This window comes from Narcine bancroftii, chromosome 2 (genome assembly GCF_036971445.1).
Source record: "Narcine bancroftii isolate sNarBan1 chromosome 2, sNarBan1.hap1, whole genome shotgun sequence".
NCBI classification, from domain to species: Eukaryota; Metazoa; Chordata; class Chondrichthyes; order Torpediniformes; family Narcinidae; genus Narcine; species Narcine bancroftii.
The window spans coordinates 370,439,061-370,460,322 of NC_091470.1; the positions used below are offsets into that span (position 1 = coordinate 370,439,061).

The following is a 21,262-nucleotide window of genomic DNA, read 5'->3' on the forward strand; positions in this document are numbered from 1 at the left end:
TCTCTCTCTCTTCCCCCCCCACGAACTGGCTTCCAGAAATCCTCATGTGACTCTCTCTCTCACTTGCAAAACCCCCACCTTCTTCAGCAAACAACAGGAGTTCTTTCTTCTGCTCAACTGTTGTTAGATAAACAAAACCCAGGGTTGACTTTTCTATGAGCACTTTGCAGAAAGGTCCTTGTAGCCCAGCCTGTCTCCAGGTCCAAACATACTTGAAAGGTCCTTGTAGCCCAGCCTGTCTCCAGGTCCAAACCTACTTGAAAGGTCCTTGTAGCCCAGCCTGTCTCCAGGTCCAAACCTACTTGAAAGGTCCTTGTAGCCCAGCCTGTCTCCAGGTCCAAACCTACTTGAAAGGTCCTTGTAGCCCAGCCTGTCTCCAGGTCCAAACCTACTTGAAAGGTCCTTGTAGCCCAGCCTGTCTCCAGGTCCAAACCTACTTGAAAGGTCCTTGTAGCCCAGCCTGTCTCCAGGTACAAACCTACTTGAAAGGTCCTTGTAGCCCAGCCTGTCTCCAGGTCCAAACCTACTTGAAAGGACCTTGTAGCCCAGCCTGTCTCCAGGTCCAAACCTACTTGAAAGGCCCTTGTAGCCCAGCCTGTCTCCAGGTCCAAACCTACTTGAAAGGTCCTTGTAGCCCAGCCTGTCTCCAGGTCCAAACCTACTTGAAGGTCCTTGTAGCCCAGCCTGTCTCCAGGTCCAAACCTACTTGAAATGTCCTTGTAGCCCAGCCTGTCTCCAGGTCCAAACCTACTTGAAAGGTCCTTGGAGCCCAGCCTGTCTCCAGGTCCAAACCTACTTGAAAGGTCCTTGGAGCCCAGCGTGTCTCCAGGTCCAAACCTACTTGAAAGGTCCTTGTAGCCCAGCCTGTCTCCAGGTCCAAACCTACTTGAAAGGTCCTTGGAGCCCAGCCTGTCTCCAGGTCCAAACCTACTTGAAAGGTCCTTGGAGCCCAGCCTGTCTCCAGGTCCAAACCTACTTGAAAGGTCCTTGTAGCCCAGCCTGTCTCCAGGTCCAAACCTACTTGAAAGGTCCTTGTAGCCCAGCCTGTCTCCAGGTCCAAACCTACTTGAAAGGTCCTTGTAGCCCAGCCTGTCTCCAGGTCCAAACCTACTTGAAAGGTCCTTGGAGCCCAGCCTGTCTCCAGGTCCAAACCTACTTGAAAGGTCCTTGGAGCCCAGCGTGTCTCCAGGTCCAAACCTACTTGAAAGGTCCTTGTAGCCCAGCCTGTCTCCAGGTCCAAACCTACTTGAAAGGTCCTTGTAGCCCAGCCTGTCTCCAGGTCCAAACCTACTTGAAAGATCCTGTAGCCCAGCCTGTCTCCAGGTCCAAACCTACTTGAAAGGTCCTTGTAGCCCAGCCTGTCTCCAGGTCCAAACCTACTTGAAAGGTCCTTGTAGCCCAGCCTGTCTCCAGGTCCAAACCTACTTGAAAGGTCCTTGCAGCCCAGCCTGTCTCCAGGTCCAAACCTACTTGAAAGGTCCTTGTAGCCCAGCCTGTCTCCAGGTCCAAACCTACTTGAAAGGTCCTTGTAGCCCAGCCTGTCTCCAGGTCCAAACCTACTTGAAAGGTCCTTGTAGCCCAGCCTGTCTCCAGGTCCAAACCTACTTGAAAGGTCCTTGTAGCCCAGCCTGTCTCCAGATCCAAACCTACTTGAAAGGTCCCTGTAGTCCAGCCTGTCTCCAGGTCCAAACCTACTTGAAAGGTCCTTGTAGCCCAGCGTGTCTCCAGGTCCAAACCTACTTGAAAGGTCCTTGTAGCCCAGCCTGTCTCCAGGTCCAAACTACTTGAAAGGTCCTTGGAGCCCAGCCTGTCTCCAGGTCCAAACCTACTTGAAAGGTCCTTGGAGCCCAGCGTGTCTCCAGGTCCAAACCTACTTGAAAGGTCCTTGTAGCCCAGCCTGTCTCCAGGTCCAAACCTACTTGAAAGGTCCTTGTAGCCCAGCCTGTCTCCAGGTCCAAACCTACTTGAAAGGTCCTTGTAGCCCAGCCTGTCTCCAGGTCCAAACCTACTTGAAAGGTCCTTGTAGCCCAGCCTGTCTCCAGGTCCAAACCTACTTGAAAGGTCCTTGTAGCCCAGCCTGTCTCCAGGTCCAAACCTACTTGAAAGGTCCTTGTAGCCCAGCCTGTCTCCAGGTCCAAACCTACTTGAAAGGTCCTTGGAGCCCAGCCTGTCTCCAGGTCCAAACCTACTTGAAAGGTCCTTGGAGCCCAGCGTGTCTCCAGGTCCAAACCTACTTGAAAGGTCCTTGTAGCCCAGCCTGTCTCCAGGTCCAAACCTACTTGAAAGGTCCTTGTAGCCCAGCCTGTCTCCAGGTCCAAACCTACTTGAAAGGTCCTTGTAGCCCAGCCTGTCTCCAGGTCCAAACCTATTTGAAAGGTCCTTGTAGCCCAGCCTGTCTCCAGGTCCAAACCTACTTGAAAGGTCCTTGGAGCCCAGCCTGTCTCCAGGTCCAAACCTACTTGAAAGGTCCTTGGAGCCCAGCCTGTCTCCAGGTCCAAACCTACTTGAAAGGTCCTTGTAGCCCAGCCTGTCTCCAGGTCCAAACCTACTTGAAAGGTCCTTGGAGCCCAGCGTGTCTCCAGGTCCAAACCTACTTGAAAGGTCCTTGTAGCCCAGCCTGTCTCCAGGTCCAAACCTACTTGAAAGGTCCTTGTAGCCCAGCCTGTCTCCAGGTCCAAACCTACTTGAAAGGTCCTTGTAGCCCAGCCTGTCTACAGGTCCAAACCTACTTGAAAGGTCCTTGTAGCCCAGCCTGTCTCCAGGTCCAAACCTACTTGAAAGGTCCTTGTAGCCCAGCCTGTCTCCAGGTCCAAACCTACTTGAAAGGTCCTTGTAGCCCAGCCTGTCACCAGGTCCAAACCTACTTGAAAGGTCCTTGTAGCCCACCCTGTCTCCAGGTCCAAACCTACTTGAAAGATCCTTGTAGCCCAGCCTGTCTCCAGGTCCAAACCTACTTGAAAGGCCCTTGTAGCCCAGCCTGTCTCCAGGTCCAAACCTACTTGAAAGGTCCTTGTAGCCCAGCCTGTCTCCAGGTCCAAACCTACTTGAAAGGCCCTTGTAGCCCAGCCTGTCTCCAGGTCCAAACCTACTTGAAAGGTCCTTGTAGCCCAGCCTGTCTCCAGGTCCAAACCTACTTGAAAGTCCTTGTAGCCCAGCCTGTCTCCAGGTCCAAACCTACTTGAAAGGTCCTTGTAGCCCAGCCTGTCTCCAGGTCCAAACCTACTTGAAAGGTCCTTGTAGCCCAGCCTGTCTCCAGGTCCAAACCTACTTGAAAGGTCCTTGTAGCCCAGCCTGTCTCCAGGTCCTAACCTACTTGAAATTTCCTTGTAGCCAGGCGTGTCTCCAGGTCCAAACCTACTTGAAAGGTCCTTGTAGCACAGCCTGTCTCCAGGTCCAAACCTACTTGAAAGGTCCTTGTAGCCAAGCGTGTCTCCAGGTCCAAACCTACTTGAAAGGTCCTTGTAGCCCAGCCTGTCTCCAGGTCCAAACCTACTTGAAAGGTCCTTGTAGCCCAGCCTGTCTCCAGGTCCAAACCTACTTGAAAGGTCCTTGTAGCCCAGCCTGTCTCCAGGTCCAAACCTACTTGAAAGGTCCTTGTAGCCCAGCCTGTCTCCAGGTCCAAACCTACATGAAAGGTCCTTGTTGCCCAGCCTGTCTCCAGGTCCAAACCTACTTGAAAGGTCCTTGTAGCCCAGCGTGTCTCCAGGTGCAAACCTACTTGAAAGGTCCTTGTAGCCCAGCCTGTCTCCAGGTCCAAACCTACTTGAAAGGTCCTTGTAGCCCAGCCTGTCTCCAGGTCCAAACCTACTTGAAAGGTCCTTGTAGCCCAGCCTGTCTCCAGGTCCAAACCTACTTGAAAGGTCCTTGTAGCCCAGCCTGTCTCCAGGTCCAAACCTACTTGAAAGGTCCTTGTAGCCCAGCCTGTCTCCAGGTCCAAACCTACTTGAAAGGTCCTTGGAGCCCAGCCTGTCTCCAGGTCCAAACCTACTTGAAAGGTCCTTGGAGCCCAGCGTGTCTCCAGGTCCAAACCTACTTGAAAGGTCCTTGTAGCCCAGCCTGTCTCCAGGTCCAAACCTACTTGAAAGGTCCTTGTAGCCCAGCCTGTCTCCAGGTCCAAACCTACATGAAAGGTCCTTGTAGCCCAGCCTGTCTCCAGGTCCAAACCTACTTGAAAGGTCCTTGTAGCACAGCCTGTCTCCAGGTCCAAACCTACTTGAAAGGTCCTTGTAGCCCAGCGTGTCTCCAGGTAAACCTACTTGAAAGGTCCTTGTAGCCCAGCCTGTCTCCAGGTCCAAACCTACTTGAAAGGTCCTTGTAGCCCAGCCTGTCTCCAGGTCCAAACCTACTTGAAAGGTCCTTGTAGCCCAGCCTGTCTCCAGGTCCAAACCTACTTGAAAGGTCCTTGGAGCCCAGCGTGTCTCCAGGTCCAAAACTACTTGAAAGGTCCTTGTAGCCCAGCCTGTCTCCAGGTCAAAACCTACTTGAAAGGTCCTTGTAGCCCAGCCTGTCTCCAGGTCCAAACCTACTTGAAAGGTCCTTGTAGCCCACCCTGTCTCCAGGTCCAAACCTACTTGAAAGGTCCTTGTAGCCCAGCCTGTCTCCAGGTCCAAACCTACTTGAAAGGCCCTTGTAGCCCAGCCTGTGTCCAGGTCCAAACCTACTTGAAAGGTCCTTGTAGCCCACCCTGTCTCCAGGTCCAAAACTACTTGAAATGTCCTTGTGGCCAGGCGTGTCTCCAGGTCCAAACCTACTTGAAAGGTCCTTGTAGCACAGCCTGTCTCCAGGTCCAAACCTACTTGAAAGGTCCTTGTAGCCAGGCGGGTCTCCAGGTCCAAACCTACTTGAAAGGTCCTTGTAGCCCAGCCTGTCTCCAGGTCCAAACCTACTTGAAAGGTCCTTGTAGCCCAGCCTGTCTCCAGGTCCAAACCTACTTGAAAGGTCCTTGTAGCCCAGCCTGTCTCCAGGTCCAAACCTACTTGAAAGGTCCTTGTAGCCCAGCATGTCTCCAGGTCCAAACCTACTTGAAAGGTCCTTGTAGCCCAGCCTGTCTCCAGGTCCAAAACTACTTGAAAGGTCCTTGGAGCCCAGCGTGTCTACAGGTCCAAACCTACTTGAAAGGTCCTTGTAGCCCAGCCTGTCTCCAGGTCCAAACCTACTTGAAAGGTCCTTGTAGCCCAGCCTGTCTCCAGGTTCAAACCTACTTGAAAGGTCCTTGTAGCCCAGCCTGTCTCCAGGTCCAAACCTACTTGAAAGGCCCTTGTTAGCCCAGCCTGTCTCCAGGTCCAAACCTACTTGAAAGGTCCTTGTAGCCCAGCCTGTCTCCAGGTCCAAACCTACTTGAAAGGTCCTTGTAGCCAGGCGTGTCTCCAGGTCCAAACCTACTTGAAAGGTCCTTGTAGCCCAGCCTGTTTCCATGTCCAATCCAACTTGAAAGGTCCTTGTAGCCCAGCGTGTCTCCAGGTCCAAACCTACTTGAAAGGCCCTTGTAGCCCAGCCTGTCTCCAGGTCCAAACCTACTTGAAAGGCCCTTGTAGCCCAGCCTGTCTCCAGGTCCAAACCTACTTGAAAGGACCTTGTAGCCCAGCCTGTCTCCAGGTCCAAACCTACTTGAAAGGTCCTTGTAGCCCAGCCTGTCTCCAGGTCCAAACCTACTTGAAAGGTCCTTGTAGCCCAGCCTGTCTCCAGGTCCAACCTACTTGAAAGGTCCTTGTAGCCCAGCCTGTCTCCAGGTCCAAACCTACTTGAAAGGTCCTTGTAGCCCAGCCTGTCTCCAGGTCCAAACCTGCTTGAAAGGCCCTTGTAGCCCAGCCTGTCTCTATGTCCAAACCTACTTGAAAGGTCCTTGTAGCCCAGCCTGTCTCCAGGTCCAAACCTACTTGAAAGGTCCTTGTAGCCCAGCCTGTCTCCAAGTCCAACCTACTTGAAAGGTCCTTGTAGCCCAGCCTGTCTCCAGGTCCAAACCTACTTGAAAGATCCTTGTAGCCCAGCCTGTCTCCAGGTCCAAACCTACTTGAAAGGTCCTTGTAGCCCAGCCTGTCTCCAGGTCCAAACCTACTTGAAAGGCCCTTGTAGCCCAGCCTGTCTCCAGGTCCAAACCTACTTGAAAGGTCCTTGTAGCCCAGCCTGTCTCCAGGTCCAAACCTACTTGAAAGTCCTTGTAGCCCAGCCTGTCTCCAGGTCCAAACCTACTTGAAAGGTCCTTGTAGCCCAGCCTGTCTCCAGGTCCAAACCTACTTGAAAGGTCCTTGTAGCCCAGCCTGTCTCCAGGTCCAAACCTACTTGAAAGGTCCTTGTAGCCCAGCCTGTCTCCAGGTCCAAACCTACTTGAAAGGTCCTTGTAGCCCAGCCTGTCTCCAGGTCCTAACCTACTTGAAATTTCCTTGTAGCCAGGCGTGTCTCCAGGTCCAAACCTACTTGAAAGGTCCTTGTAGCACAGCCTGTCTCCAGGTCCAAACCTACTTGAAAGGTCCTTGTAGCCAAGCGTGTCTCCAGGTCCAAACCTACTTGAAAGGTCCTTGTAGCCCAGCCTGTCTCCAGGTCCAAACCTACTTGAAAGGTCCTTGTAGCCCAGCCTGTCTCCAGGTCCAAACCTACTTGAAAGGTCCTTGTAGCCCAGCCTGTCTCCAGGTCCAAACCTACTTGAAAGGTCCTTGTAGCCCAGCCTGTCTCCAGGTCCAAACCTACTTGAAAGGTCCTTGTTGCCCAGCCTGTCTCCAGGTCCAAACCTACTTGAAAGGTCCTTGTAGCCCAGCGTGTCTCCAGGTGCAAACCTACTTGAAAGGTCCTTGTAGCCCAGCCTGTCTCCAGGTCCAAACCTACTTGAAAGGTCCTTGTAGCCCAGCCTGTCTCCAGGTCCAAACCTACTTGAAAGGTCCTTGTAGCCCAGCCTGTCTCCAGGTCCAAACCTACATGAAAGGTCCTTGTAGCCCAGCCTGTCTCCAGGTCCAAACCTACTTGAAAGGTCCTTGTAGCCCAGCCTGTCTCCAGGTCCAAACCTACTTGAAAGGTCCTTGGAGCCCAGCCTGTCTCCAGGTCCAAACCTACTTGAAAGGTCCTTGGAGCCCAGCGTGTCTCCAGGTCCAAACCTACTTGAAAGGTCCTTGTAGCCCAGCCTGTCTCCAGGTCCAAACCTACTTGAAAGGTCCTTGTAGCCCAGCCTGTCTCCAGGTCCAAACCTACATGAAAGGTCCTTGTAGCCCAGCCTGTCTCCAGGTCCAAACCTACTTGAAAGGTCCTTGTAGCCCAGCCTGTCTCCAGGTCCAAACCTACTTGAAAGGTCCTTGTAGCCCAGCGTGTCTCCAGGTAAACCTACTTGAAAGGTCCTTGTAGCCCAGCCTGTCTCCAGGTCCAAACCTACTTGAAAGGTCCTTGTAGCCCAGCCTGTCTCCAGGTCCAAACCTACTTGAAAGGTCCTTGTAGCCCAGCCTGTCTCCAGGTCCAAACCTACTTGAAAGGTCCTTGGAGCCCAGCGTGTCTCCAGGTCCAAAACTACTTGAAAGGTCCTTGTAGCCCAGCCTGTCTCCAGGTCAAAACCTACTTGAAAGGTCCTTGTAGCCCAGCCTGTCTCCAGGTCCAAACCTACTTGAAAGGTCCTTGTAGCCCACCCTGTCTCCAGGTCCAAACCTACTTGAAAGGTCCTTGTAGCCCAGCCTGTCTCCAGGTCCAAACCTACTTGAAAGGCCCTTGTAGCCCAGCCTGTGTCCAGGTCCAAACCTACTTGAAAGGTCCTTGTAGCCCACCCTGTCTCCAGGTCCAAAACTACTTGAAAGGTCCTTGTAGCCCAGCCTGTCTCCAGGTCCTAACCTACTTGAAATGTCCTTGTGGCCAGGCGTGTCTCCAGGTCCAAACCTACTTGAAAGGTCCTTGTAGCACAGCCTGTCTCCAGGTCCAAACCTACTTGAAAGGTCCTTGTAGCCAGGCGGGTCTCCAGGTCCAAACCTACTTGAAAGGTCCTTGTAGCCCAGCCTGTCTCCAGGTCCAAACCTACTTGAAAGGTCCTTGTAGCCCAGCCTGTCTCCAGGTCCAAACCTACTTGAAAGGTCCTTGTAGCCCAGCCTGTCTCCAGGTCCAAACCTACTTGAAAGGTCCTTGTAGCCCAGCATGTCTCCAGGTCCAAACCTACTTGAAAGGTCCTTGTAGCCCAGCCTGTCTCCAGGTCCAAAACTACTTGAAAGGTCCTTGGAGCCCAGCGTGTCTACAGGTCCAAACCTACTTGAAAGGTCCTTGTAGCCCAGCCTGTCTCCAGGTCCAAACCTACTTGAAAGGTCCTTGTAGCCCAGCCTGTCTCCAGGTTCAAACCTACTTGAAAGGTCCTTGTAGCCCAGCCTGTCTCCAGGTCCAAACCTACTTGAAAGGCCCTTGTTAGCCCAGCCTGTCTCCAGGTCCAAACCTACTTGAAAGGTCCTTGTAGCCCAGCCTGTCTCCAGGTCCAAACCTACTTGAAAGGTCCTTGTAGCCAGGCGTGTCTCCAGGTCCAAACCTACTTGAAAGGTCCTTGTAGCCCAGCCTGTTTCCATGTCCAAACCAACTTGAAAGGTCCTTGTAGCCCAGCGTGTCTCCAGGTCCAAACCTACTTGAAAGGCCCTTGTAGCCCAGCCTGTCTCCAGGTCCAAACCTACTTGAAAGGCCCTTGTAGCCCAGCCTGTCTCCAGGTCCAAACCTACTTGAAAGGACCTTGTAGCCCAGCCTGTCTCCAGGTCCAAACCTACTTGAAAGGTCCTTGTAGCCCAGCCTGTCTCCACGTCCAAACCTACTTGAAAGGTCCTTGTAGCCCAGCCTGTCTCCAGGTCCAACCTACTTGAAAGGTCCTTGTAGCCCAGCCTGTCTCCAGGTCCAAACCTACTTGAAAGGTCCTTGTAGCCCAGCCTGTCTCCAGGTCCAAACCTGCTTGAAAGGCCCTTGTAGCCCAGCCTGTCTCTATGTCCAAACCTACTTGAAAGGTCCTTGTAGCCCAGCCTGTCTCCAGGTCCAAACCTGCTTGAAAGGCCCTTGTAGCCCAGCCTGTCTCTATGTCCAAACCTACTTGAAAGGTCCTTGTAGCCCAGCCTGTCTCCAGGTCCAAACCTACTTGAAAGGTCCTTGTAGCCCAGCCTGTCTCCAAGTCCAACCTACTTGAAAGGTCCTTGTAGCCCAGCCTGTCTCCAGGTCCAAACCTACTTGAAAGGCCCTTGTAGCCCAGCCTGTCTCCAGGTCCAACCTACTTGAAAGGTCCTTGTAGCCCAGCCTGTCTCCAGGTCCAACCTACTTGAAAGGTCCTTGTAGCCCAGCCTGTCTCCAGGTCCAAACCTACTTGAAAGGTCCTTGTAGCCCAGCCTGTCTCCAGGTCCAAACCTACTTGAAAGGTCCTTGTAGCCCAGCCTGTCTCCAGGTCCAAACCTACTTGAAAGGTCCTTGTAGCCCAGCCTGTCTCCAGGTCCAAACCTACTTGAAAGGCCCTTGTAGCCCAGCCTGTCTCCAGGTCCAAACCTACTTGAAAGGTCCTTGTAGCCCAGCGTGTCTCCAGGTCCAAACCTACTTGAAAGGTCCTTGTAGCCCAGCCTGTCTCCAGGTCCAAACCTACTTGAAAGGTCCTTGTAGCCCAGCCTGTCTCCAGGTCCAAACCTACTTGAAAGGTCCTTGTAGCCCAGCCTGTCTCCAGGTCCTAACCTACTTGAAATGTCCTTGTAGCCAGGCGTGTCTCCAGGTCCAAACCTACTTGAAAGGTCCTTGTAGCACAGCCTGTCTCCAGGTCCAAACCTACTTGAAAGGTCCTTGTAGCCAGGCGTGTCTCCAGGTCCAAACCTACTTGAAAGGTCCCTGTAGCCCAGCCTGTCTCCAGGTCCAAACCTACTTGAAAGGTCCTTGTAGCCCAGCCTGTCTCCAGGTCCAAACCAACTTGAAAGGTCCTTGTAGCCAGCCTGTCTCCAGGTCCAAACCTACTTGAAAGGTCCTTGTAGCCCAGCATGTCTCCAGGTCCAAACCTACTTGAAGGTCCTTGTAGCCCAGCCTGTCTCCAGGTCCAAACCTACTTGAAAGGTCCTTGTAGCCAGGCGTGTCTCCAGGTCCAAACCTACTTGAAAGGTCCTTGTAGCCCAGCCTGTCTCCAGGTCCAAACCTACTTGAAAGGTCCTTGTAGCCCAGCCTGTCTCCAGGTTCAAACCTACTTGAAAGGTCCTTGTAGCCCAGCCTGTCTCCAGGTCCAAACCTACTTGAAAGGCCCTTGGTAGCCCAGCCTGTCTCCAGGTCCAAACCTACTTGAAAGGTCCTTGTAGCCCAGCCTGTCTCCAGGTCCAAACCTACTTGAAAGGTCCTTGTAGTCAGGCGTGTCTCCAGGTCCAAACCTACTTGAAAGGTCCTTGTAGCCCAGCCTGTTTCCATGTCCAAACCTACTTGAAAGGTCCTTGTAGCCCAGCGTGTCTCCAGGTCCAAACCTACTTGAAAGGCCCTTGTAGCCCAGCCTGTCTCCAGGTCCAAACCTACTTGAAAGGCCCTTGTAGCCCAGCCTGTCTCCAGGTACAAACCTACTTGAAAGGACCTTGTAGCCCAGCCTGTCTCCAGGTCCAAACCTACTTGAAAGGTCCTTGTAGCCCAGCCTGTCTCCAGGTCCAAACCTACTTGAAAGGTCCTTGTAGCCCAGCCTGTCTCCAGGTCCAACCTACTTGAAAGGTCCTTGTAGCCCAGCCTGTCTCCAGGTCCAAACCTACTTGAAAGGTCCTTGTAGCCCAGCCTGTCTCCAGGTCCAAACCTACTTGAAAGGTCCTTGTAGCCCACCCTGTCTCCAGGTCCAAACCTACTTGAAAGGTCCTTGTAGCCCAGCCTGTCTCCAGGTCCAAACCTACTTGAAAGGCCCTTGTAGCCCAGCCTGTCTCCAGGTCCAAACCTACTTGAAATGTCCTTGTAGCCCAGCGTGTCTCCAGGTCCAAAGCTACTTGAAAGGTCCTTGTAGCCCAGCCTGTCTCCAGGTCCAAACCTACTTGAAAGGTCCTTGTAGCCCAGCCTGTCTCCAGGTCCAACCTACTTGAAAGGTCTTTGTAGCCCAGCCTGTCTCCAGGTCCAAACCTACTTGAAAGGCCCTTGTAGCCCAGCCTGTCTCCAGGTCCAAACCTACTTGAAAGGTCCTTGTAGCCCAGCCTGTCTCCAGGTCCAACCTACTTGAAAGGTCCTTGTAGCCCAGCCTGTCTCCAGGTCCAAACCTACTTGAAAGGTCCTTGTAGCCCAGCCTGTCTCCAGGTCCAAACCTACTTGAAAGGTCCTTGTAGCCCAGCCTGTCTCCAGGTCCAAACCTACTTGATAGGTCCTTGTAGCCCAGCCTTTCTCCAGGTCCAAACCTACTTGAAAGGCCCTTGTAGCCCAGCCTGTCTCCAGGTCCAAACCTACTTGAAAGGTCCTTGTAGCCCAGCCTGTCTCCAGGTCCAAACCTACTTGAAAGGTCCTTGTAGCCCAGCCTGTCTCCAGGTCTAAACCTACTTGAAAGGTCCTTGTAGCCCAGCCTGTCTCCAGGTCCAAACCTACTTGAAAGGTCCTTAATTTTCTCCAGAGATCTTCAGTATTTCTAATAAGATCTGTTTTGAAATGTGTGTAACTTACTCTAAATCTTACCAAATTCTCCCCAAATGTTACAAAATTCTCCCAAATTATTAATCCATAACAAAGAGCATGAACCCTTTGTACCATCTCTGAAATCCGATCGACTTACAGATAGATTTCTTCCAGGTCGTTGGAAAGACGTGTTCGCTCATCTCCTCTCAGCCACGGAGCACTAAAAGAAAAGAGAAATAAATCAATAACACAGCAGGAAAGTATTTTGGCTTGAATTACATAGTCAGCTACAAAGCAACAGAGATAAACAGAATTTATTGTCATGAACATGTCCCAAAATTTGTTGTTTTGCGGCAGCGTTACAAATGCAAATATCGCTATAAATTACATTTAAAAATAAATAAATAAAATAGAAGAAAGGAAGAGGAAAAGTGAGCTAGTTTCTGTGGTTCCTTGTCTGTTAAAAAATCTGGATGCTGGAGGGGGAAGAAGGTGATTTTGTACCGTCTTTAGGCTCCTGTACCTTTTCCGCGATGGTAGCAGAGTGAGGAAGGCATGGCCTGAATGGTGAGGGTCCATGAGGATAGAGGCTGTTTATTTTTAAAAAGACACCACCTCTTGTAGATGTCCTCGATGGAGTGAAGACTGGTGCCCATGATATTGCTGGCCAAGGCTGCGGATAGTGGAAGCTGGGGAAACACACAGCGTGCTGGAAGAACTCAGTGGGTCAGGCAGTATCCGTGGGATAAAGAGGTTGTGACCAGGGTGAGGGGATCCTTAATTTTTTTATTTGAAAATTTTATTTAAGAATTTTAAAAAATGAACATATACGACATACTCATTTAAAAAAAGCCCCCTACTACCCCCTCTCCTCCTAACCCTAACAACCCATCCCCCTTCGGAGCTCCCCCCAAAAAAAACAATTATATCAGGTTTTAACAGGTTGCTGTGTGGTGTGCCAACTTTTTACAAAAAAAATTTACTTAACATCCAAACCCATACACTCGAAATACAGACACCACATTTTAAGAAAAAAAGAATAATTATTCCGCAAATTGTAAGTTATCTTTTCCAGGTAAATGCATGGATGAATTTTGTTATGCCACCTTTGTATACTCAGTTCAATATCATTTTTCCAAGTAACAGCTATACATTTTCTAGCTACTACCAATCCTAAATGTATAAATGCAATTTGAGGTTTCTCTAATCGCAAACCTGTCGTTAATATATTCATAAACATATTCAAGGATCAACATATAGATCTATTTTGAATAAATCTCGCAAAAATGTAATGTTTTTTCCAAAAAGGTCTGACTTTTGTACATTCCCATACTGAATGTAAAAAAGTACCTGACTGTTCACCACACCGAAAACACAAGTCTGATGAACTAAATCCATATTTTTTCAATTTTTCAGGGGTTAAATACAACTGATGTAAAAAAATTGTAATTAACCAGAGGGGGTCCTTAATGATGTCACCATGAAGAAAGCAGGTCAGCATCTTCAGACGTGTGGTGGAAAGTGTGCTGACCGGCTGCATCACGGCCTGGTACGGTGACACAAATACCTCTGAGTGTAAAGCCCTGCAAAATGCGGTGGAAACAGCACAATACATTACAGGCAAAACTCTCTGGGTCATTAAGAAAATCTACAGGGAAAGCTGCCGTTGGAGAGCAGCACCAATCAGTAAGGATCCATTCCTCCCAACACACACTCTGTTCTCGCTGCTGCCATCAGGAAAGAGGTGTCAGTGCCACAAGACTCGCCCCACCAGGTTCAGAAACAGCTGCTCCCCCTCCACCATCAGACTCCTCAACGACAAGCTCAATCAGGGACTCATTTAAGGACTCTCACTTTGCACATTATTTATTTTTTCTGTATTGCAGTCAATTTTTACATTTCTATCTTTGTTTACAGTTTCCTCTTCAGTATATCTTTTCTTGAATACAATTTACAGTTACTGTTAAATAGAAATTCTGACTGGCCCACCGGAAAAAGAATCTCAGGGTTGTATGTGATGTCATGTATGTACTTTTACAATGCTATTTGAACTTTGGAGACTGTTTGAAAGACTATTTGAAACTGGAGACCCCGCAGAAAACCCACGTAGACACGGGGAGAACGGACAAACTCCCTAGAGACAGAGCAGGATTCGAACCCAGGTCACTGGCGCTGTAACCAACCCGTTCCGCTAACCATGCCAGTCTGTATTGACAGGCCTCCGAAGTTGCTGCCAGTTTGACAGAGTAACCATGCTAAATGCTGACAGTTTCTCCATCAGCAAACGCCACAAATTCTTGGCTCCTCCTCAACAGGTTCAGCTAGAATGGGTAGCCTTGAAAAAGGTTCGATAGAGTCGACGCCATTACAAGGACACGAGACATTTGGTGGTCCATAACACAATGCAAAGGGAGAGATGATACTTACTTTAACTGATAGACAGGTGGAGCAGCACTGGGATATTCAGGAGGGAACGACACCTGGAAATTAAACAGATTAAACTGTTAATGAATGTTGAACATGTGCAGATTCCCCTCCAAGTTTTGTTGAGTTTGTATATGCATTGTCAAATGATAGCAATTGAACTTGAAGTCACAAAGAGTTGATCGAACTTGCCCATGTCCATAGACATCGAACCAGAAACAGGCTATTCAGCCCATCGAGCCTGCCCTGCCATTCAATCATGAGCTGATCCATTTTCCCACTCAGCCCCACTGCCCGGCCTTTTCCCCCATCACCTTTGATGCCCTGGCTAATCAAGAATCTATCAATCTCTGTCTAAAATACACCTAATTACCTGACCTTCACAACCACCCGTGGCAACAAATTCCACAGATTTACCACCCTGAAGAAATTCCTCCACAACTCTCTTCTGCGGACACCCTTCAATTCTGAAGTTGTGTCCTCTTGCCCTAGACCAGTGGTTTTCAAACTGCCCTCCTAAACTCACATTCCACTTTAAGTAAGCCCTATGCCACAGGTGGTTTGTGATTAGTAAAGGATTACTTAAGGTGGTATGTGAGTGGGAAGAAAAAGTTTGTAAACCACTGTTTTAATCGTCCCTCATTGACTCGTTATGTGCACGGTTTCAGAACTCCAAAGGAAATGGGCCAATGACCATTTTTCTCAAGCAAAATATTTCAGGAACAATTGGGAGTAGAGCAGTGATTCTCAACCTTCCCTTCCCACTCACAACCCACCTTAAGCAATCCCTTATTAATCACAGAGCCCCGATGGGATAGGGATTACTTAAAGTGAGTGTGAGTGGAAAGAAAAAGGTTGAGAACCACTGCTCTGGAGCTACCTGATTATTAAATCCTGAGGGGTACAGTCAAGATCCCCACATCTCCATCGGGCACACAAAACTCAAAACGGTCAACCAGTTTACTTATCTCGGCTGCACCATTTCATCGGATGCAAGGATCGACAACGAGATAGACAACAGACTCGCCAAGGCAAATAGCGCCTTTGGAAGACTACACAAAAGAGTCTGGAAAAACAACCAACTGAAAAACCTCACAAAGATTAGCGTATACAGAGCCATTGTCATACGCACACTCCTGTTCGGCTCCGAATCATGGGTCCTCTACCGGCATCACCTACGGCTCCTGGAACGCTTCCACCAGCGTTGTCTCCGCTCCATCCTCAACATTCATTGGAGTGACTTCATCCCTAACGTCGAAGTACTCGAGATGGCAGAGGCCGACTGCATCGAATCCACGCTGTTGAAGATCCAACTGCGCTGGGTAGATCACGTCTCCAGAATGGAGGACCATCGCCTCCCCAAGATCGTGTTATATGGCGAGCTCTCCACTGGCCATCGTGTCAGAGGTGCACCAAAGAAGAGGTACAAGGACTGCCTAAAGAAATCTCTTGGTGCCTGCCACATTGACCACCACCAGTGGGCTGATATCGCCTCAAACCGTGCATCTTGGCGCCTCAGTTCGGCGGGCAGCAACCTCCTTTGAAGAAGTCCGCAGAGCCCACCTCACTGACAAAAGACAAAGGAGGAAAAACCCAACACCCAACCCCAACCAACCAATTTTCCCCTGCAACCGCTGCAACCGTGTCTGCTTGTCCCACATCGGACTTGTCAGCCATAAACGAGCCTGCAGCTGACGTGGACATTACCCCTCCATAAATCTTCGTCCACGAAGCCAAGCCAAAGACAGTCAAGGTAAATATTGTATATGTCAGTGTACAGGACAACCACCTAATATACAGATTTTGAGCTATACTCGCTGTATAAGACTACACCAAGTCTGGCACTTACTGCTGACCAGTGGAACAATGCCTGCTGGGCACATTTTATATACTAATTCACAATATTTCAAAAGCAAATTACCCAGTAAAGCTTTAAATTTTATTACTGTAAATCACTGTCAGCTCCTTTAACAGACCATTTAAAGTCTATACAGAGTCAGTCGGACCAAGCAGATGGACCCCACGAGGGAGAGCTGAGACTTTGCTGTTCATCAGCTGTTGAAAATGGCCACTAGTGCATGCTGTTAGCTTTGTTTGCTGTGCTGTTACTTTGAGGTCTGTTACACAGGTTTATTATAGATTTTTATTGTTTTAATATAAGGTTTGGATTTTATACTTGGCGTATAAGACGACCCCTCATTTTGCGGGGTTCATTTTGAAGTTTCAGATTGCGTCTTATATAACCATATAGCAATCACAGTACGGAAACAGGCCATCTCGGCCCCTCTAGTCCCTACCGATATAAGTGATCTCCTCTAATCCCACTTGCCTACACCCTCCAACCCCCTCACATCCAACCTTCTCTTGAATAACAAAATTGACCTTGCCGCAACCACCTCTTCCGAAAGGTCATTCTACTCAACCACCACTCTCTGAGTGAAGAAGTTCCCTCTAATGTTACTTCTAAACTTTGGCTGCCTAACCCTTAACTTGGAACCCCTTGTTCCAATCTCACCTACCCGCAAGGGGAAGAGCCTATTCATATCTACTCTATCTACCTCCCTCATAATTTTAAATGCCTCTATCAAATCCCCCCTCAACCTTCTACGCTCGAATCAATAAAGACCCAGTCTATTCAATCTTTCTTTGCATTCTAGAATCAAAGCAACATTTTAGTAATCTTCTCTGCACCCTCTCTACCTTATAATTTCCTATAATTTGGAGACCAAAACTGCACATAATATTCCAAATTTGGCCTCACCAATGCCTTGAATAGTCTCAACATCACCTCCCAGCTCCTATATTCTATGCTATGATTTATAAAGGTCAACATACCAAAAGCCAACTTCACCATCGTATCTACATGAGAATCCACTTTCAAGGAACGATGAACCATTATTCCAAGATCTCTCTGCATTCCTCAATCCCCTCCCCTTCACTGCACATGTCCTGTTTTGATTATTCTTCCCAAAATGGAACACTTCACACTTATCTACATTAAACTCCATCTGTCACCTTTCAGCCCATTCTTATAAGCAGTCCAAATCTTTCTGCAGTCCCTGAAAACCCTCCTCACTATCCACAACTCCCCCTATTTTTGTATTGTCCGCATATTTACTCACCCAATTTACCACTCCATCATCCAAATCATTAATGTAAATGACGAACAACAAGGGGCCCAACACTGATCCCTGAGGCACACCGCTTGTCACTGGCCTCCATCCTGACAGTTGGTAATCCACCATGACTCTCTGGCATCTACCTTCTAGCCACCGTTGAACCCATCTGACTATCTCAACATTAATACCTAGCTCCTGAGGCTTCCTTACCAACCTTCCATGTGGAACCTTACCGAAGGCCTTACTGAAATCCATATAGACTAATCTACTGCTCTACCCTCATCAACCTTCCTAGTCACCTCCTCAAAAAATTCAACAAGATTTGTCCAACATGACCGTCCAAGCACAAACCCATGTGGCTGTCCCTGATCAGTCCCTGCCTCTCTAGATACTTATATATATTATCTTTAAGAATACTTTCCATTAATTTACTGACTACCAGCATCAAACTTACCAGCCTCTAATTGCTGGGTCTACACCTGGAGCCCTTTTAAACAGAGGAACCATGTTTGCAACACGCCAATACTGAGGCACCACATCCCCCCCCCCCACCCCCCCATTACTTTTGAAAAATCACTGCCAGAGCCTCCGCTATTTTCTCCCTGACTTCCCTCAAGGTCCTGGGGAAAATCTCGTTGGGACCTGAAAACTTATCCACCTTTATGAGCCTCAAAAGTTCCAACACCCCCTCTTTCCTAATCCCTACATTTTCCATAATTACCCCTTTTGCTTTTCTTATCCTACACGATTCCATATCCTTTTCCCTAGTGAATACCAAAGAGAGCTCGTTCAATATCTCCCCCATCTCATTCAGCTCCGCACATATTTGTCCGCTCTGATTCTCTCAGGGACCAGTTTTATCCATCACTCTCCTTTTGCTATTCTTCTTTCTTTCTTCTTTCTTCTTTGGCTTGGCTTCGCGGACGAAGATTTATGGAGGGGGTAAAAAGTCCACGTCAGCTGCAGGCTCATTTGTGGCTGACCAGTCCGATGCGGGACAGGCAGACACGATTGCAGCGGTTGCAAGGGAAAATTGGTTGGTTGGGGTTGGGTGTTGGGTTTTTCCTCCTTTGCCTTTTGTCAGTGAGGTGGGCTCTGCGGTCTTCTTCAAAGGAGGCTGCTGCCCGCCAAACTGTGAGGCGCCAAGATGCACGGTTTGAGGCGTTATCAGCCCACTGGCGGTGGTCAATGTGGCAGGCACCAAGAGATTTCTTTAGGCAGTCCTTGTACCTTTTCTTTGGTGCACCTCTGTCACGGTGGCCAGTGGAGAGCTCGCCATATAATACGATCTTGGGAAGGCGATGGTCCTCCATTCTGGAGACGTGACCCATCCAGCGCAGCTGGATCTTCAGCAGCGTAGACTCGATGCTGTCGACCTCTGCCATCTCGAGTACCTCGACGTTAGGGGTGTGAGCGCTCCAATGGATGTTGAGGATGGAGCGGAGACAACGCTGGTGGAAGCGTTCTAGCTATTCACATATTTGTAAAAACCCTTCGGATTTACTTTCACCTTGTTCGCTATAGCCCCCTGGTACCTTCTTTTCGCTTTTATAATTTCTTTCTTGCTTCTTTTTACAATCCATGTATTTACGAAGCATCTCGTTTAAACCTTGTTTCTTATATTTAATGTAGGGCTCCTTTTTAATTCGAACCAACTTTCTAATCTCCCTTGAAAACCACGGCTCTGCCTTTTATCCTAACAGGAACATAAAGATTCCACACCCTCAAAATCTCACCTTTAAATGACCTTCAATTCTCCTCTACCTCCTTCCCATAAAACAAATCAGCCCAAACCACTCCTTGCAAATCCCTTCGAATTTGGCATTCCCCCACTTAAAAACCTTAATCTTTGGACCAGATCTATCCCTTTCCATAATTATATTGAAACTAATGGTTCCATGATCACTGGATCCAAAGTGCTCCCCGACACACACCTCAGTCACCTGCCCCATTTCATTCCCCAACTTAGATCCAACACTGCCCCTTCTCTAGTGGGTTCCTCAACGTAGTGCTGCAAAAAACTATCCTGCACACATTTTACAAATTCTAATCCATCCAGTCCTTTCACAGAATATGTTTCCCAATCTATATTAGGAAAATTAAAATCCCCCACCAACACAACCCTGTGCTTATTACAAATCTCTGCTATTTCCTTGAACATTTGCTCCTCTAGTTCTCGTTCCCCAGTAGGTGGTCTATAATAGTAACTTCTCCTTTTCCATTTTTTAATTCCACCATACCGCCTCCCTTAACGAGCCCTCAAATCTATCTTGCATCAGTACCGCTGTAATATTTTCCCTGACAAGTAAGGCCACACCACCCACCCACCCCCCCCCCCCCCACCCCCCATTCCTCCAATTCATTCACACCTAAAGCAGCGAAATCCCGGAATATTTAGCTGCCAGTCACAACCTTCCTGCAACCACGTCCCACTAGTCGCCACCACGTCATACTGCCAAGTGTTTATTGTTAGGTCTGCTTTGTTCATGAATGAGTGAGTCAAACACCAGACTGAGTCGAAATCAAGGTTCTTTGTTCTTTATTGCCGGATTGTAACACTTGCAACTAACAGTGTTAGTTGGAGAAGGCGCATTCTGCCGTTATCAGCAAGGGGTGTTTTTTTTATTCCTCAGGATACGTACTTAGTAAATTATCATACCATGACATTGTCCAATGAATAAACTGTTGCTATCCTTCTCTGTTAGTCTGCTGTACATCATTCTTGTTAGTGCAAAGCTTATCTTGAGTGTACAAGGTCACATCTGCATTCTGTTACTCCTTAGTACTGGGTGACTCCTTCTCCGGTCCCATCTCATGATGTTTTTACCTTACACTATCCGCACCTTCAGCTCGTCCACCTTCCTTACAATACTCCAAGCATTAATGTAAATGCATTTCAGAGATTTCCCACATCTTACCTTTTACTTGTCTCCATCTTTATGGACAACTTTTATTTATTACCATCATCCCACTTCCATCACTGCATCGATCCATTACCTTCTCAATCACCTGTCTATCCACCCTCAAACTTTGTCTACAAGTCTTCTTTATTAGCGGACAAACCTGATCTTTGCCGTTCTCCTTTATATGGACCCTTCCCCCAACCGTACTAGTTTAAAGCCTCTTTAGTAGCCCCAGCAAATGCCCCCGCCAGGACCCTGGTCCCTCTGGGATTCGGATGCAACCTGTCCATTCGGTACAGGTCCCATCTCCCCCAGAAAAGGTCCCAGTGGTCCAAGAACTTGAATCCCTGCACCTTACTCCACCCCTTCAGCCACACATTCATCCTCCACCTGATACTATTCCTGCCCTCACTATCACGTGACACAGGAAGTAATCCAGAGATGACCCCCCTTTGTGGTCCTTCTATTTAGTTCCCTACCTCACTCCCTATATTCATTTTTTAGGACCACTTCACTCTTCCTCCCTCTGTCATTGGTACCAATATATTCAATAGCCATGGTCTTTTACCCAGCTTAGGAAGTCTAAAACAAAACTGAAATTGTTCAGGGTTGGGGAGGGGGGGTGGGGGGCAGGGAAAGATTTGAAAGGAACCCAGGGGCAACTTTCTTCACCCAGAAAATAGTGGCTGTATGGAAGGGGAGAGAACAATGATAACATTTAAAAGATATGCAGACAGATACATCAATAGGAAGGTTTTCGAGGGCTATGCGAGCGAATAGTAGGCAACTTAGGTTACAAAAGGATACAGGCAGAATGCAGAGTTGGGCAGAAAAGTGGCACATGGGATTCAATCCGGATAAGTGTGAGGTGATGCATTTTGGAAGGTCAAACCAGAAGGCAAAGTTGGATACTTAACAGTATGGAGAAGCAGAAGGACCTTTGGGGTCCAAATCCATACATCCCTCATGGTCGCCGCACAGATCGATAGGTTAGTTAAGGTGGCCTATGAGATGTTGGGCTTCATTAATAGGGGGATTGAGTTCAGGAGTAGAGAGGTCACGTTACAACTCTACAAATCTCTGGTGAGACCACACTTAGAGTATTGTGTTCAGTTCATTTTAGGAAGGATGTGGAAGCTGTGGAGAAGGTGTGGAGGAGATTTATCAGGATGTTGCCTGGATTGGGAAACATCTTATGAGGCAAGGTTAACAGAGCTGGGACTTTTCTCTTTGGAGCGGAGAAGGATGAGAGGAGACTTGACAGAGATTTACAAGATTATGATAGGAATAGATAGGGTG

At 48.9% G+C, this 21,262-nt stretch overlaps 1 protein-coding gene across 2 annotated transcripts in view; it reads right to left on the reverse strand.

Moving 5' to 3' along the window:
* impact (impact RWD domain protein) overlaps positions 1 to 21,262 on the reverse strand; it is a 92,726-nt gene that overhangs the window by 66,620 nt on the left and 4,844 nt on the right. For both annotated transcript variants that reach the window (XM_069922588.1, XM_069922589.1), the window contains exons 3-4: positions 13,945 to 13,997; positions 11,675 to 11,737 (exon numbers count right to left, since the gene is read on the reverse strand). In XM_069922588.1, the coding sequence (XP_069778689.1) occupies positions 11,675 to 11,737; positions 13,945 to 13,997 (116 nt within the window). The remainder of the gene's footprint in view (positions 1 to 11,674; positions 11,738 to 13,944; positions 13,998 to 21,262) is intronic.